At 39.3% G+C, this 18,675-nt stretch overlaps 2 protein-coding genes across 2 annotated transcripts in view; both read right to left on the bottom strand.

Moving 5' to 3' along the window:
• Positions 1-997: 997 nt before the first annotated feature.
• On the bottom strand, positions 998-10,398 carry exosc10 (exosome component 10). Its single transcript, XM_077551434.1, has 25 exons — positions 10,209-10,398; positions 9,301-9,437; positions 8,684-8,807; positions 8,482-8,586; positions 8,251-8,410; positions 8,016-8,124; positions 7,831-7,906; positions 6,848-6,958; positions 6,616-6,759; positions 5,890-6,080; positions 5,652-5,808; positions 5,374-5,522; positions 5,202-5,252; positions 4,965-5,076; positions 4,851-4,898; positions 4,684-4,759; positions 4,023-4,132; positions 3,851-3,943; positions 3,685-3,753; positions 3,498-3,603; positions 3,041-3,114; positions 1,569-1,743; positions 1,412-1,476; positions 1,246-1,313; positions 998-1,167 (listed from the first exon to the last, which is right to left on the bottom strand). Exons 1-25 carry the CDS (start codon positions 10,329-10,331, stop codon positions 1,137-1,139), a joined length of 2,664 nt encoding a protein of 887 aa, XP_077407560.1. The 5' UTR covers positions 10,332-10,398; the 3' UTR covers positions 998-1,136.
• A 3,316-nt stretch (positions 10,399-13,714) lies between these two features.
• The window catches only part of LOC144034019 (contactin-3-like), a 69,692-nt gene continuing 64,731 nt past the window's right edge, over positions 13,715-18,675 (bottom strand). The window contains exon 23 of the mRNA XM_077542532.1: positions 13,715-17,930. Within this exon, the coding sequence (XP_077398658.1) occupies positions 17,833-17,930 (98 nt within the window). The 3' untranslated portion in view covers positions 13,715-17,832. The remainder of the gene's footprint in view (positions 17,931-18,675) is intronic.

Raw genomic sequence — 18,675 nt, 5'->3', positions numbered from 1 at the left:
TTTATTCATTTTTTCCTTTCGGACACATTATTACAACAGGTTACATCGATCACATCATTTGCAACAATAACATCTGAAAGAAGGGTTGACGGGTTGAAGCCATGTCGTAATAATAATCCGTCCCCGTTGACCCCCGTCATCTTACTAAACGCATCCAAATGTGTGTGCGACTCATTACATTAGAAAAATGGACAAGTTCCGGTTCTCGTTCTTTTATCTTTGATGCGAGCTATATCAACTACAAGAAAACTGTTATTTTTAAGAAATTTCATGTACAGTATGCCAATAAAGTAAACAACCATGGAACTTTTTCTGCCAGATGCCCCGTCCAAAATGATTCCTCTTCTTATATCTTAACCTCTTCCACACAGGAGGGTGGACTTTGCCTAGCCCTTGTAACAATAGGTGACTCCAGTCTTAACTGGATTAAACAAGTAGCTATGGTAAAAGTGTGCTAAAGGTCAGTGATATATAAGGTCCGAGCTCATGTCAGTCACTTTTTTAATCATGTGTGCCAAAGAGGCAGAATATAACATAACCTAAGCTCCAAGCACAAAAAAATCCCTAAAATAAAGATTTTAAAACCAAAGCATTGTTATTTATATACAACTATTTACCAATTACTTTTACCTTGGGAAATGTTCACTGGTAAGTGGCGGAATAGCCCTGATGTCATCACAGCCTTAAAGCGTCCTAGCATGTTCTCTACCAGTCTTTCACATTGCTGTTGGCTGGTGACTTTATGCCATTCCTGACACAATAATTGAAGATTCACAGATTTATTTGATGGCTTGTGACCAATTATCTATCCATCTTCCTTTTGATCACATTTCAGAAGTTTTCAATCGGGTTTGGCCCTGGAGATTGAGACGGCCATGGCGAGGTTTTGGTGTGGTGGTCCTTCATGTACAACTTGATCAGCCTAGCTAAAAGTATTGTCCTGCTAGGTTAAAGTTATTTGAAATATATTTTTGTAACAAAGTGACAACCAATCCAATTTATGAAATAACACCATCTTTAATAGTGCACTGGTCTGCATATTTACAAGGATACACAGATGGGGAAGAAAAAAGAAAAAAAAAACTTTCATTTTTTAAAAATAAAAACAATAAAATACCAGGGCCTGAAATGAAACATTATCTTTTGGGCCAGTTGTGGCGAAATCCTCTGTAAAGAAGAAAAGGAAATAATGATGAAGTGATTGAGGAAAACTAAAACTCTATTTACAATATCAGATTTATTCACCTGTTTGAGCTTCCAGCTAGGTATGACATACTTCTACTTTCAGACCCTGTCTTTTTCCCAGCCATTTTCTGTAATACAAGGGAAAGAAATGCACTAAACACTAACAAGTGTATTATACACATTTGTATTAAACTAATTATGATTACAACAAACAAAAAAACAATACCTTTTTCTTCGAGTTATGGGATTGCCTGTTTGGATCAAACTGCGAGTTGTCCTTTGATTTACTACCTGTAGTAAAAACAACTCTGTGGTTAAGTTGTGTTGAATAGCATAACCCAGTTATATATTTTTTTTTAATACAAAGGAGAAAAACACCATACCAGAAAACACTTTGAGGTCTGACTGGCTGTAGTCGAAAGGCTTGAAGCTCTCCTGGGGAGGAGCTTTGGCCTTTTTCTTCTCTGCAGCTTTTAGTTTCTTACTCGTCTTGGGAGTCGATTCTCCGTCCTCACTGGGGACCCGCTCACGTTTGTTTCCAGCCACTTTCGCACATTCCTGATCAAATGGGTGAACCACTATTATAATCACGACAGTATGTATGAGATACATTGTACTTGTAAAACCAACAACAGGGTTTCACAGTGCACTTAGTGTACAAGTCCCATAAACAATAACTATCTACAGTACACATCACTACACTGTACAGAGAATGTTACTGATAGCAGGTTTTCCCATTACATCTCTTTTAGTGAATGTTTCTTCAGCAAGTAGTACATTTATACACCAACGTTACCCCAGAACACTGTGTGTGTGTGTGTGTGTGTGTGTGTGTGTGTATACAAGTGATTGATGGTTGAGTTTTCATCCAGTAATGAAGACATACTGTTCAGTGCACTAAAGACTAAAGGCATTTAGAAGGAACAGGAAAAAAATAAAAACCTTGACGATCAGATGTACAGCAGCCTGGGAGTTGACTTTTAGACAGAAAGGCAAACTCATGCAGTGTTTCTCTACCTTTCTTGAGCAAGACCACCCAATTTTACATTAGATAAATCTCACCGCACACCAACAAACGACACAAAAATATTAATACTGAAAAAGTAATTACCTTGTCTAAAATTACTCACAAATAGACTTAAGCATTGTGAAATCTGTTTAATTGAACCTAAAGCCAATTATACTCACATGAAACCAAGAGTTATTTTGTATGAATGACAACCAGTGGATACATAAGTTTATACAGATTTCGGTCTAGTGGAAGAAGAGCATTTCATTGTTATTCCTGTCACTAAGCGTCACAGACGCAGATGGATGAACAATTATAGATTTGTAATCTAAAAAAAGAAGAAGAATTTTTGCACACAAAGGAACAATTCCCACAGTACTCTGATGACCTCTTGTGGCACACAACTGTGCTACTGCACCTTGGTTGGGAATCTCTGCTCTACAGCAGTGGTGCCCAAACTCATGATCATTATCAGGCTTATGCAGAACTTGCTGACGAGCTGGTCATACATCAGTTGTATTGGAAAAGGGAAACATCCAAAACCTGCGCGGCTCTGGCCCTCGAGGGCCGAGTTTGGACACCACTGCTCTAGTCATCTAGAGAAACTAACCCAAGTGCCCTTTTGTTACAATCTGAGTGTTGTCCCCCAGACGCAACATGCAACAGGCACGTAAATAAAAATTGTTCACATTTGTGAGTCATCACATGTATCAGCGGACATTCAAGAAAGCCACGACTCAGCAAAATGTTGGTGACCTTTAGAAAGTGGTTCAAAAGGAACACAAAGTGCAGCCTACCCCTTCAGTGTAAGTGAATAGACAAAGAGCAAGAGAGAAAAGTACTCACAATGGCTTTCTGGCGCACAGTGGACACATTCTGCAGGGACTCCTTGTAGCTTTCTTTAGCCTTCTGTCTTTCCTCTGATGAAATCAACAGTAACAAGTCATTTGCATTATAATGAGTAGTATTAAAGGTGAAGGATGGAAAATTGACTTTCAAATGCTTGTAAAGTGAAGAGTGGTGTATTTTCTGTAGAACATGTTCTGAGCTATTTACTGACAAACTCATGGCAATTAGGAGACTAAGACTAAGCCTGGATTCGTTGCGGAAGTTAGTGAGTATTCATATATATGTACTTGCCCACTTTGTGTGCATATTTTTTTCAAAATCAATTATCCATCCATATCAGCATTACAAGTTATGCCCACATTTGATTTCAATTTGTTTCCATAACAATCAAATTGGTTTGAAATGGAAGAACTTTCATGCACCGATGGAAAGCCTGCAAATTCCACTACGTCACCTGCTGCTTTCTTTGCCCGTTTCTTTGCTTCCTCCTTGGCTTTCTTCGCCGACTCCAGTTCCCTCTGCTGCTGCTCCATACTCTGCAGCTTCCACCTTTTACTGATCTGAAAAACGAGACTGGTTGGCTAAGTCCGTTCCCCATTTGTGTCAAAATATGACTGCATGTACAGATCTCTTTGCTGTACCTCAAATATCTTTGAAGAAGGGTCAAACTTTGCATTCTCATTAACATGCACGCCACTGGAAGGCAAGTACTGAAATCACAGAAGAACAACTAAATGCAATACTGTGCGTCGGTTTAGATAGTATACAAAATGATTCGTGTGGGGATGGCGTCTGGTCAACTCTTACCATTCTAAAAGGATTTTCAAAGGACTCGATAATTCGTCTAGCTTTTATTTGAGCCACAGAAAGGGACTCTTGGATTTCTTTTGTTTCTGGCTCCTACAAAAAAGAACAAATATTTGTCAAGCCAGCTGTCTTGGCTTCATATTAAAACATTTCGAGTAAAGCTTAAGGTTACCTCAAACAGTGTAATTTTGGCAGATGCCACAAGACTTCTTATTTTCTCAACATCAGTGTCAGAGTTGGGGTGATCATCAGTGAAGAGCACTCCTTGTTTAACAGGCAGTTCTGTGGTGAAAGGAAGTGACTGATTAATTGCTTAAGCCCATGATTCTCAGTGTGGTACGAAGCCGCCCTTTGTCGCTTCACCAAAGAATTACACCCTAAATACAGTTTAATTATATTTCACTTTTACATACTCAAAATATTTACCACTAATCTTTTAAGTACTGTTGGTTTTGAATCATTATATTAGGTACAATTTCTATTAAATTTGTATGTGCAATATTCCCTATGGCCAGTGTTTATGTTCAAAATGCATAATGTTACAATGGCTTACAATATTCAATATACGATTTTGGAAAGTAACCGCTGTCTCACTACACAACTGTATTTTAATGTTGATCATTATGGTGAAATTTGGGTTTATGGGTGAAGTTTTTCCATGTTGGCCTGTGTGGCCTCCCTACAGGTGCTCAGCTTGCTGCAAAATTTCCCCCAAAAAATCCTGTCAGGTTAGCTGAGTGACGACACAGCCTGCTAAAACTTTCTTGTGGACAGAAACTGAGATAAAAAAAAAAAGATTATTTGAATAAACATGTATATACAGTGTAGCTCACCAACAGCAGAAGAGTGGGGTTCATTGCACTCATGGACCCTGGAAGTATCGTGAGGACCAAACAATGTAACCTCTGTCTGAAAAATGACCAACAAAATCGCAATCATTCCAAACCTTCAGTATTTACTGCAGCCAAATAGCTCATTTTTTGACTGACAAATGTCTCACCTTCTTTATTGGTATGAGTCCTTTTGGTTTTTGCATTGCTATTTCAGCCTGTGTGCAGAAACCCAAAGTGATGACATTACCCAAACAGAGCAATAGTTGAAGGGATAGACTTACCTTGAGGAGAGGCATTTCTCGAGCCTCTTGCACTACTAAATGGAGCTCATTGACCTGCTGCCTCACCAGCGGGGGCACTGGGTTACAGCAGGCAATGATGCCCTGAGGCTCCCTGAGTAGAAAATAACAAAATACTGTGCTGAGTTTATGAATAAAACACAAAAAGTAATGCCCAGAGTAATGCGAATTGACTGAACAAGTGAATCACTGTTCAAGCGGGAGTCTGAGTCAACTAACTTGGGCAGCTCCTCAGATATCTTGATCATCATGTGGGTGGGCAGGACATATCTAAAAAAAAAAAAAAAAAAAACAGCAACTGTGTTGAGAACAGCACAGTGAGATTTTCACTGAACACTTGGGCTGTAAAAACCTATCTGAAGCAGTTGAGATTTATCTCCAAACATCCTACCCGGTGCTTTCATCTTCCTGCCGAGCCAGCTTGTCCCTCCAGGCGAACAGTAGTCTAAAGGCAGCGAGCTGTTGGGTGTTAAAAGACCTTTTCTGCTTCTTCTGCACCTCCAGATAGGATTCGTCTGTGAATATTGGCTTTGCATATTTCTGTGTGGGAGGAGGAAAAGAGTGAGAATTGTGAACATGGGAAATGTAAAATATGAGAGCAAAGACATGGAGTAAAGAAGATAATGTGTGTGGCATTTCAATCTCTTAGGAGCAACGAGTCTTACAAACCTTTAGGCAAACGTTTTTACTCTTGTTCCAGACATTCTGCAGCAGACCAGGTTGGCCGTGGTTGAAGTCCAAGAGCTGAGCCTTCATACAGTCGTAGATGTAAAGGAGATAGTGGGTATCACTGCGGGCATAGTGTGCCATTTCATCTGGCAGGGGCCTATGGAGTCAAGTTAGTAATTTGAGTTTACGACAACTACAACATCCACAGAACAAAAACAAACTGAAAAGGGCACCACACCGGATCCTCCAATCAGCAAGCTGATAGCGCTTGTCTGAATCCACGCTGCAGTAGTGCTTGAGCAGGTGGTCAAGTGAATTTCGGGCCAGGTTTAACACTCGACTAGCCTGGTGCGTGTCAAACAAGTTGACCACATACAAGCCAAGGTCCCTCTGGAGCCACTCGATGTCCGAGTCTGCGCCATGAAACACCTGACGGCCATTCAGAGAATTAAGTCAGTCTACTTATAACTACATGTATTCACACAGATTAGGTTGCATTCAATAAACACAGACACACACCTTTTACACAATGACTTCTGTACACAACCCTCAATGAAGTGAAGAAACTAAGACAAGGGAGGATTCCAACTCTTACCAGTGGATCATTTTCAGACTATTTCAGTAGTCAGTGATTAACGGGCGGGTATGGCTAACATGTATTTTGCCACATGAAGGACGCAAGCATTAAAATGCACTGACAAAATAACATAAGGGATAGAAAAAAAAAGGAAAAATACTCACTATACAGCAATTGGTTAAAAAAAACATTTGCCTCTTATGGAAAGAAATCGCAAATAATGATCGATATAGAATCCTAAAATTATGTCAAGGCAGAAATCAATTATGATTATTATGACGTCCCTGCAAAGCTTCATATTGATGAATCTTCCCTCTTTAAAAAGTAACGCTGCAAACATAACACCATTAAAACAACAACAACAAAAATGTGAAGCAGTTTCAATACTTTGACTTTAGAGGGGTTGGTGAAGGCCTCATTCAGGATGTACATCTCAGTGCGGAGCTCCAACGTGTCAATGATAAAGTCCTGCTCTCTGGTGGAGATCTGCATCAGACAGGTGACTCCAAGGAAGCTCCTGTATGAATGGTGCTGTCATGGATTTGGGGATATGTCAGTTGGCAAACTGGCAGCTATACCGGGCCTAAATAGATGGCATCAATTTTGAACGTGTACGTACCTCAAGGTCAACTGCAAATTCGGACACCTCATTTAGCTTCTCATTCAGGGCCACCAGATCCTCCAGTGTTTCAATGAACGAGTAGCTTGTCTCTTCCAGTGGTTTGTACATCTACAAATGTAGACAAATGTAGTTGAGACCAAACCGGTAGTAAGATTAAATGAACACACGCTTAAAATTATATGCGTGGAATTTTAAACCAATTTAGGTTTACTGGCCGTCAAGCACTATTTTACTGTATGACCTATCTGCAGATTTTAACCCTTATCCAACTGAGGGGCAAAAGTTTGCAACACTAGCGAATGCTGGTTTCTCGTCAGGGTTCATTCAATTTCACAAAGGTCCCTAAACATGACCACATTCACAAAAACATTAAAAAAAAAACATTAAAACTCTAGGCGAACGTTTGTAAACCTTGAACGAACCATGATGGGAACACACATTCGCCACTTTTGCAAAGACAAACGTTTACCCCCTCAGTGGGATACGAGCTTCAGGAAGCTAAACATTTAAAAACCCTCATAAGGGCATGCCCATCAAGTAGAAGAAATCTCGTTTAAAAAACATGAATTTGCTATAGGGGTTCAGTCTAATATCAAAATATTAACAGATATTTTTGGATACTTTATTTTTTATAACATTTTTGGTATTATACATGAGTACTAGGGGATTGTGGATTAATTATATATATATATATATATTCCCCCAAGAAAATGTAACATTGAGCAATTTGAGCTCCAGCCTAACCTTTTTTTAATTTTTTATTCTCGGGACAGTGGTCAAATTTTAGGCCGTACCATGTACAGAGTTCTATTTCGTCCCTCCCCACCGCCAGATGGCGGTCATCCGGGACTCATAGAACCGCAGTTACAGTCGTAACTTTCGTTTTACACCCATTTTATACAATTTTCTTGTGGACCAATGGCCAGAATCCCTTTTGTGTGTGCGTGTTCATGAGAATATGGCCTGAAATGCTTCAGTACCTTCGGCTCCGTCTTGGCCAGAAGACTATCAGGCACTGTAAGATGATCCAATTCAAACTGGTAAGGGTGTACAAACCTACCATGGAAAAAGATTAAGAGACTCAGGGGTTAAAAAAAAATAAAAAATAAATAAAAATAAAAAAAGAGCAAAAGGCAAAAACAATCAATGTCGGTGAAGTCCTTACATGTATTCTATGTGTTCTTGTGTTCGCTGCTGGTGGATAAGATCGGCCAGTGCTGCCGGGACATCAAGATCTTCTGGTCTCTCTTTACGGATATGTTTGGTGGTGAAATCTGTTATCAAAAGGAGCAAGACAAATGGTCAGAAATGCTAAGAGTCTGAAAGATTGTATGAAAATTATGGAACAAAACATTTTTCCATAATATTTCTCATGGGATTATATGTGACCAGCATTTTACATGAGGGAAGTGGTTTCAGGGCGTTAGGCTTGATGAAAATCTTGGGAATAAACGGAGTATTGCTGTTGTCGACTTTCTCCTTGAATTTCAGCTGAGGCCTTGGGATATTCTTGGCTTGGAGCAGCCTGAATGTCCCTGACCGACCTCCAGAGCCCGAACCCTGATCAATACAAGCATCGTTGGTGAGGGGCAGAGACTCGTATCTGGACGATGAGAGGCGAATCAGCCAACCTTGCGATTCCAGCTGGAAACAACAATCTTTGGAGGCTGAAAACCTGCAGGCATGACAGGCTGCTGGCTCCTGTTCACACCATCAGCCTCATCCAGAAGAATCCCCTGGAAATTGGACACAAATTCTCAAGTTAGTTTGTATCACACTTTTGTTTTTTTTTTAAAGCAATCTGTGTCACAGATAAAAAATTGTAGCAGATACCACTTTCTCCAGGATAACATCATTAGAGTCCACAACCAAGTCGAACCTCTCCTCCAGCCCGGTGAGCTTATCACGGTCTCTCATGCGAGATCGGCAGTTGTGATGTTGCATGATCTGACTCATGCTAACACAGAGAAACATGTCAGGATAATATCCTGATATACTGTATACTCCTTTCCACAAGTACTGAATTTTGTTTGACGTCATGCGTTTGACAGAGCTCATTATTGCAAGCAAATGATTTAGAACCAACAATTAATCTTATTATTTTATTCTATTTTAGGTCTATCTGTTCCAGTTCTTTTGCTCACCTAACAATTGTTTTGTTTCATAAAAACATATGAAAAATATTATCTTCTTAGTTGTGTATCAGATGCAGACTTAAGTGCCTGGAAAAACAAACTGAAATATTGACGTCTCTCACTTCAGTTAATATAAAATACAAGAATTTGTCTCCCAGTTTACTTTTGGGGGAGAGCATACATTAAAAAAGCAAATGTTGACATACTTACACAAAGAGTCATTTTGATTGTATTTTACAGAGAATATCTGCTCAGAGTTAGACATTTAGGCATTTATTGTCCCAAAGCGAGCACCATCATTCTTGATCAACTTACCACAGCAAGAGTTGATCTCCTTGAACTTCACAGAACTCCTGGAAACCGGGGAAGCTGCGATAAAAATCGAAGTCATCCCCAGCTTGAGGCAAGCCACCAGATGCTTTGGTGGCCAACAACACTGAACCCAACCCATACTGCAAAAGAGAGACATAACACACATTTACATACTCACAACTTGCCATTTAGCGTTATTTATGCCGTGAATCGCATGAGAACTACAAATGCAAATTCTGCAAATTTTGTACAATGTTTACAATTTCTTGCAGCCAGTCGAGTTGTAAACAAGCGGTTTTGTTTAAAATATTTATTTGAGAAAATTTCAATGTAGCTTGTGACAAATCTGCAGGCAGGAAACATTACTGGACTGACATTGCCCCAGCGACCAGAGCTACCGGAGCCACTGCCAGTTAACCTGGAAGCCAGTTGAGATGTAACACGGCAGACTACACATAATGCTAAAATAACCTCTTCACGGCCAACCAACTATAATCACAGTAAAATAGCAGTTGCACAGCAGGCCAAGAATTATTTGCTCCGGCGATTGACCAATCAGAGCCGTTCACAGCAAAATTAACACCGCTTTTTAATTTGTACAGTTTTCATGTTCATCCTCAGTATTTAACAATTCGTACTTTCTGAACAATAAATTTTCTTAATATTGCCGTTAACTTCTTATAGAGGTAGATCACGATTTCGATTGTCTGACGACAGCGGAGAACCACTCGTATAGACATTTTAATGCATTTTAATACTGTTCTACTACTGCATTAAAATGTCTATTACTGAAATTGATGTGAAAGCAAAATGAGTTAACTTGCATACATCTACGTTGCTACTAGCCTCGACTCGTAACTCGTTTCGTAAAAATATTAATAATAATAAAAACACACACACAACACACTTACTTTGACGAAAGCATCGACGTCTTTGTAACCAGGTAAGAACTCTTTATCTTCTTGTTCTCGGGCGTCAGGATTAGTGCTTTGTAAGCAACTGTTTGCGGCGTCGTTCTGATTTGAAGAGTCCATTGCCGAGTGTAAATTTGTACATGTGAGACACACTTGCTGTGGCTGACCACTTCCACGTTTCCTTCTTTTACGCCGCTAATCAATCGAACCTAAATGTGGGCCCAGCGCTATCTAGCGACGTGGCGTGTAGCAGGAATAAAACGGAACTGCAGTCTCACGTAATCTTGAATGAAAATGTACATGAAATAATTCATTAGTAACAGCATGCATCCCCCCGCCATTTAAATATGTTCTACTTACTTATATGACTTTGTCATGTTTTGCACTGCATTTTCAAGCTCTTTCTGTTTAATGAAGGAAGGGGCACTTTGGACGCATCTTTGACTGCACTAAGATGCTGCACCCACAGGGAGGCAGTGTTGACATTTTCTAGCTGTTTCTATTCTTTTCAGTCATGGCGTCACAGTGAAATGGTAGAAGGCACGTCTGTTGCACAGCTGTGAAGTGGAGTTTCAATTTGCATATAGCATATTCGTATTTATACTCTGTTCTGTATGTGTAAATGCAGTGGTGGACTGCTCTGTCTCTGTAGACTAGGTACATGTTTTTTTGGTCAAACAGATTGTTGAGAGTGTTGGTAACAATATAAATTGCGGAGACTTTAGAATCTGTAGTGCTGGCAGATCAAACTTGAACTATAGTAGCAATGGAACTGTTTGTTAAAATCATTTACAGTTCATTAGAGTTCTTTTTTTTTTAATCCTCCACAGACACCATCAATGTCAGCATTTCCCATCCTCTGATTGGTTGCAAGCCAATTAGCTGCAAACCATATGTATACGTATGTATGTCTGAACATATATTGATACATTTAATATTACATTGTGAGATTTTTGTGATGTTATTAAATATCAATTGTGAATTGCTATTCTATTGGGGGGTTTGTACATTATCAACTCTTTCTAAAATTGCAACGTGATATAGTGGTCCCCACTGAAGGCCCTGGTACCAAATAGACTCCTCGCCACTGTGTGAATGTTCATGGTTATTTGCCCTGCGATTGGCTGGCAACAGTTCAGGGTGTACTCAGCCGCTTGCCCAGAGTCAGCTGTTGTAGGCTCCAGGCATCCTATAATAAGGACAAGCGCCATGGAAAATGGATGGAATGTGATTCAGTGTCAGCATCTTCACTGATGAGAGGCGATACACTGTGTGTGCCATTTCAGCCGATACACCTGGAAGAGGGAATCAACTCTAGATGCAATTCAGCAATATGCATACATAGAAAGGGGAGTGCAAAAGTGACTTCACCATGTCCTGCTGTCTGCACTGCAAAAATGAAGTTTCGGTTTCCTGACGCGGTGATGCAGTGGTCAATACAAGAAGGTGAAGAGCCATTGCTAAGTATCGACACCCCAGCTCGTTATGGATGATCTGTGGTGTGTGGGGAGAAACCTCTCTTTTCCTCACTTCCTCTCCACATTGATCTCGCCACAGGGTCCTCTACTCCTTATTATCTTAAAAGCATCTCTGCAACACTGCCTGAATCAATATTTCACAGTTGCTTTCCATGACATTCTGTTGTTTTAGTGCTAATGATGTGAACGCCAACAATTCTGGGGTGGATTAATGAAATCGTACACTTGCAAAACTGTGAGTTAAATGAGACACATAGTATTAGTAAAAATGGACTTTTTACTATCTTGTATACAACTAGTTGTGTCTGGAGGGCCTGCCCATTTATCAAGTGTAAAATTAAACTAAGTACAATTCTTCAGTTATCTGCCTATTTCTGAAAACGGGTCTGTGAGTGAGTCATTCCGCTAACAATGGGCTGATGACATGATGATTTGAACTTGATCTTCCGCAAATTTTATTTTAGTTATCTTTAGATAAAAGTTACATGTATGTATGTTACATGTATATCATGTATATTATGTAGACAAGAACAAAGCCTAAACATTAGTTCTTGTCATCTTTGGCAGTGCTTGAAGATATGGTGCGTAAAACGAAAATATATTTGAAATGTTTAATACTTCTACAGTTGTTTTATCTTGGTCTCCTGCATTGGGCTCCATCAGTCACTTGAAGTGGAAGAAAGTGCTTCTTCGCATTTTGCCAAATGTAGAAGTTGGTTGCACATAATGCTGGGTAGGTTCCTTAAAAGCACAAGACAGTTCAGCATGCAGATTAATAGGCAAAAAATGGAGTACTATCCAAAGTCAGTGGTGTAATCTCAATTTATAGAGCATGTTTTTCACTAAATGAAGACAAAAGAGAAGCTATATACAACTACAGTATGTCACTTGTTTATGTGTCAATACTGGTGTACTCCTGAAAAAGGAGGCATTCTATAGAATAGCTGTGATTATTAAATGGTGAATGCCATGTATTCTTGTGAAAAATCAATAATAATCAACTACTTGAGAATATGTTGCATTAGTTACAAACATTACTTTTGCACCCTAATTCATAATATTGATGAACTTGTGTTTATTTTCCAAATGGTCTTTATGACATAAACCAACCAATGAAAGATGCTGTAGTGTCTTGTATTGTGTGTCATGAATTCCCTTCTGAGATCAATTTATAAATGAACACATTCAGGTCAATGTGCTTTTCCTAGCAATGAATAGGACATTATACCTGCCATTTAATTAAAAAATGGCAAACGAAATCTCATAATATTCTGCACTTTATAGCTTCTGTGTCCCCGCACGAGGCACAACTTATATGTGACCTGCAGTAAAAGACAATAAAGCCGCTGATGCCGAAAATGACTGCCACATTATATGTACAATGCTGTATAGTGTATAACACAAATCCAGTCACAAATCTCAGTTGATTTTGTTTGTTTTTATTAACCGCCTCATTTAGAAAACACAAATGCACCAAACAATATTATACATGCACAGCTTCAGCATATCAATATCAGCAAATGACTTTTCAATGTGAAAACGCTCCTGCCACGATCTCACAGAGATCACTTGCATGGCAAAATACATACAAGAGTGAACAGAAAGGCCAAGCGTTGTCACGTAGGAGGGGCGCAACTTGTCATTTTGTCGCTTTGTCATCAGTTTTGTGGCTTTGTGCCTCTGATCAAAAATGAAAGACATCGAAAGGCTCACTGTGTTTGGCATCGACCAAAGAAATGTTGCTTTCTGTTCATGTATTTTTCAAATTCAACCGAGAATTTCTAAGATTAGTCTTCAACTCTCAACATGTACAGAATTTTGCCACCATGTCCTTAATTCTTCCAAATCAACACTTGACCTTTGTGCAGAATTGCTAAAGAAAACAAAATCCAAACAATCAAGGTCAGAAAAACAAAACAGTGCAATAGCTTGGCAGCGCTCACACTTAATTGATTAAAACATCGCCACAGCACTGCTACTTTACAAAAACAAAGGTGTCGCCATTGCTTCGCTGTACCCAAAACACACGTTAGAAATATTTTTTATTTTTTTTACTTTTCAATTTATAATCAGAAAAACTGAAAGATCTTTCCCATGTAAACATTGCTAATATGACATTCCTTAATGTAATAATGTACACAAAACAACTGCATCCAAAGATGCAAAAACGACAAATGTGAATGATGGAAGGAAACATTTTGTCCTCTAATGCAAAAGTCATGGCCTTAAATGTATCCCTTTGCACTTGAACTTGTTTGAGATTTACATGCTATACCAACTTGAAGTGTTGGGTAATGTTGCGCTCCTTTAGGATCATAATGAGCGACACAAATCCTGACACATTCGTCCTGTGCGCCATCACTTCCCTCCGAGCCTGCTCAAATTTATGAATCTATTTTAATGTCTGCTCAATAATGACATCCGTCAGGATTCTCCATTCATCAAGTCATGGCACATGTTGTCATATATCTAACTTCTGGCCATTAAAAGGACATTTAAAAGATCAAGTAGGTATGACTGGCTCGAATACAACAAACAATGACGACAAATACCACACATACTGTAAAGAAGCCAATCCAACGGACAACAACGGACAGATTCACAAAGTGATAAACACAGCTGAACATACATTTTGCCAAATAAACCGGTGGCGAGATTGGCATGTATTTCCTGTTTGTTCTTTTGGCAGCTATTGAAACTCCTCCTGCTGACTGCAAACACTGATAATGCACAACCGAGGCGCTGGGCAACGGCGCCGCCCAGATGGATTTCACCATTGATTAATCTGCTGACTCTATGTCTTATTAATTGAACAAAAATGTCAGGAATGAAAACAGAGAAGGCTTGCAACAGTTTTCCCAGAACTCAAAGTGGCATTTTCAAATTGCTTTGGCAAATCGACACGATAAGGGAACTCTGCCATTTCACTTGTGGCCGACAACTAACGTTAATGCATGGAAAAGTACCTTTTTATAATTGGAGTGTGAATTGTACTCTGCTGTTGATAGTCTTCCTTCACATTGCCTAACAATGTAAGCGGCTATAATTCCAAGATATATGGCCTTGTGATTTGTCTGGAAGGGTGAGAAAGAGAATATAAATACTGTGATGTGTTCTTGCAAGAATTCAGTAGGACGTTGCACTAAACGCCAATCCTTATATTATGCTTATTATTATTCGTTGTATTCCGCCACAACACACTGCATGCCTCAAAGTGTTGCACTTCAACCATTAAATGTTGCCATCGAAATGACATTTTGTGCTGTAATTTATTCAATGTCTGGGGGTTAAGTCAGGGCATGTCAATTCCATCATTATTCTAAAACCAAAATAAACCAAAAATACTCTTCACTTTTCTAGGAAACATGTCAAAAGTAAAACGGGGCCAATGACAAACTATTTTGAAATAATAACCCAAAAAATGACACCTGATGATATCACCACTGTCAGACAGATAACCCGTGTGTCCAAATACCGTGGGCAATTTCATATTTTTTCACAAATTGATATGATTGGTCTGTCCCCACATCGTGCGTTATTTTTACACATTATTAACCAAATTAAAGTCTTTAAAATAGCTTGACAATAAATCTATTGACACTTAAATTGTTGCAAAAGTGTCAAATCTCCACTTCTTCCTCTGGTGAGTGCCACGCTGCAGTATGTGGTCTCAAGTTTGAAAGTTTGGATGTTTCTTTAGACAATAACCAGTGGAAATAGTTAGGTTAGATGCACTGGATTAGATTTGCATTGTTAAAAGTTGTTAGCTGTAATGTTTTGGTGCAAAAGGAAGCCCATCAGCCACAAAGGTAAGTCTGTGTTGATTATTTTCTGCCCATTACACGGCTTAGTCAGCTCATCATTTTATTTATTGCGTCACTCATGGCATCATCTTTGAAAAAGAGTTTAGGAAGAGGATGTAACGAAGCTCGGAATTTGTGAGTCTGAAAAGCAAAACTACAAGCGGGCACAAAACATTGACGTCACATGGAGGAAGTCTGAGACGGAAAGGAAGCTATTCGGTGGACGGTGCGGAAAGATGGCAGTTTGGAAGCATTTCAGACTGAAATGCAAGGCGACCACAGTGACGTGTAATCGTTGCTCTCCGCCGAAGACGGCCAGTGTGAAGCCGCATAGGACCCAAAACAAAATTCAAATTCGGCAAATCGGTGAGATTCACGTTATTGTACCTTACTACCAAAACAATATAGCCCTGTGGAGGGCCTGGTCTCTGTTAATTATGACTGCCAGCGAAAAATTGTGGCTTGTTTATTACCAAGCTGACAAATACTGTATATGTCCATGACCACTATTACATCATAGAGGGTCCTTATAGTAAGTTGTGCTCGGTGTAAGCACAGTCAGTGTAGTATATGTGGTGATATTTTGTAGGTCCAGACCCGTCTTTAGTAATAATAAAATAGGGGTTTCAAAGTAAAATGATGCCACGAGTTTAACAAAACAGTTATTAAGAAAGGTTAATATGGCTGGAATAATGGTGCATGCGAGACAGAATTGGTTAATTGATAATTATGCAGAACTTAATTTTTTTTGCTAGTAATGGGAAATGTAAACTGTCCAAGTTATTATGGCGTGATGGCGAAAAATTAAAAAACATGACCTCTAAATGCTTAACTGCCTAATTTTCTCTGTCCTTCTTCTCTCCTTTGTTCCCGTTGTAGTCCATAGATGATACAGAATACCCACAGTAAAACCAAGGCTTTCAAATGGTTATATTATGCTGACCATTGTTTACCGGACATAACAGACACTGAATGCTTACAAATTGTAGCAACGACACTTTGGCCAAAGTATACACAATAGGGGTGTGCCAAAAAATCGATTCTTATAAGAATCGCAATTCTCATTTAGTACGATTCAGAATCGATTTTAAGTGTCCCAAAATGGATTTGATTTCAATTATTTTATACTGTCTTGCCTTTGTCTGTGTGTACCTTTATTTGGAGTACTGTTCATGTTGTACCCGATTTGGCCACCGAGGGGCAGTGTGGTTCCACGAGGTCTAATACACTGTTAATTTATAGGCAGGAAAAAGTCACGATCAAGTTATTCCAATAAAAGTTGTTTTTTTCTCAGCGTGGAGCCGTTCTTTTGAGTGATAAAAGTGCTGCGAGTAGCGCGATAATTAGCATTAGCGAGTCAAACTGGAGTAGATCATTACAATTCCTTGCACATCTATAGATTGAAGCAAAAATCATTGTCAATCAAATCATTTTGAATAAAAAATCGTTCCTAATCGAAAATCGATTCTGAATCGAATTGCAGACCCAAAAAGCGGAATCCAATCGTGAGACATTCAAAGATTCCCGCCCCTAATACACAGGCTCCAAAATACATCGGTGGATGAACTAGTCATTATTTTGGTCATAACATTTAATTGTGGTCTTTCAATATTGATCTATTATGTGCTATAAAATAAAGTGCCATCTATTTGTCTGACTTACCTTGTGATGTATTGATCCTTGCACCTCCAGCCAAAACTACAGTAGAAGTCTGATTGTTTTCGCACTGCCGTGGTACTTGTAGACCCCTCTGACTCAATCTCCCTGCACATGCATTCTTGGTAAATGCGCAGTAACGGCCAATCCTTCAGTTTGCAGGAAAGCAACAAGAACTGCTCTGAAGCATAAAAACCTTGAGGAGCTCTCATGCTAAACGGAGCGCTCCATAATCAAATCATACAAGGTAAATTGACTTTTATGAGTTGGAATCTGGGACGGGACCGGCAACAAGCAAGTAAAGATGAAGATGGCTGTAAGTGTCGTTCTCCTCTGTCAATGAGCTTGAAAGGCACGGACGCGTGTGAAAGATTGTGCTCCTGCTTGCCAATTCAGACAGAGGGAGGAAAAAACCCACAATACAAAACATTACTTCTCATCGCAGTTGTCCGGAATACACAAAGATCTTCATTAATGAGAGTCTGTGTTTGGGACCATAATGGTAGGGAGGCTGAAACTACTGTGGCACATGAATGGAAGTAAGGCATCTGCATCATTCTAGAGTTAGAGAAGAAGAACAAAAGGCTGAAATGGAGACGGACGATGCTTCTACTTCTCATCCTCGTACCCGCAAAACTAGCACACCTCCAAACTAAAAAAGACTTTAAAAACAGAGCAAATGCATCACAGTGTCGACCTGAATGTTGATATTGCGATGGCGAGGAGCAGGGAGGGCAGCGATGCGTCCGCAATCAAGGCTCTCGAGCCGCGAGCGCTCATACCTGTAGCACACACACAGGTATAAACGGGTGTGAAAAAGCCATCTCAGCCCATCAGTTCTTGTTTAAATGTGATATCTCTGAGATATAACTGGAAGATACAATAACAGATGGTTAAAAGAACTGAAAATGACACTTTTGACAGATTTATATTGGGCTGGCCTATCCTGCTGCTCTGTTAATATGCTAAATGCTGTTCTATAGTGGCAATCTGCATAAAGAGGAAACATGAGCTGCTGGCAGTATGTGTTTGTCACTTAACACATTTTGACAGGCAATTGTTGCTTGGTTACTTCATTAGATCACACACATTTCTACTAGGGATGTAATGAAAACCAATTTGAATTGGAAACTCGTATCACATCGTATTTTATAGTCTTTTATGAGAAAGGTATAAATAGGTACAAATCAGTTTGATGTTGCTGATTTGAATCGAATGACCTTGAATAGTTTGAGTTTTGCAGAGCTATTACACTTTGTTACATAATTAATGAACAATAAAATGACACATAAATGACAAAAGCTACAGCCGTACCGTATCAAATGGAATCGTAATTCTGCTGAATCAAACTTGAACATTTGCCCTTATTGAATTGTATCATACCCCAGACATCAACCACTAATTTCGGTCGGTGTATGGGTGAAGGAATAACCCATTCAAATGTTGTGCCAATTTAGATAAAAGGTGCAGATCCAGAGAGTTAAATTATTATTATTTTTGCTGGGGCAGTGACCTGCCAGACTCAGC

The sequence above is a fragment of the Vanacampus margaritifer genome, chromosome 1 (genome assembly GCF_051991255.1).
Source record: "Vanacampus margaritifer isolate UIUO_Vmar chromosome 1, RoL_Vmar_1.0, whole genome shotgun sequence".
Classification (NCBI taxonomy): Eukaryota; Metazoa; Chordata; class Actinopteri; order Syngnathiformes; family Syngnathidae; genus Vanacampus; species Vanacampus margaritifer.
Note: the sequence above shows the minus strand (reverse complement) of the source record. Positions and strands in the feature narration are given on the sequence as shown.

Bases quoted from the DNA above. Each gene is read 5' to 3' on its own strand.
- exosc10 (XM_077551434.1), bottom strand. From the start codon at position 10,331: ATGGACTCTTCAAATCAGAACGACGCCGCAAACAGTTGCTTACAAAGC. The intron at 5,253-5,373 runs GTAGGATGTTTG...TTTTTTTTTTAG, and splicing joins CAGGAAGATGAAAGCACCGG to ATATGTCCTGCCCACCCACA. The intron at 4,760-4,850 runs GTGAGACATTTG...GTCATTTTTCAG, and splicing joins GACTCATACCAATAAAGAAG to ACAGAGGTTACATTGTTTGG.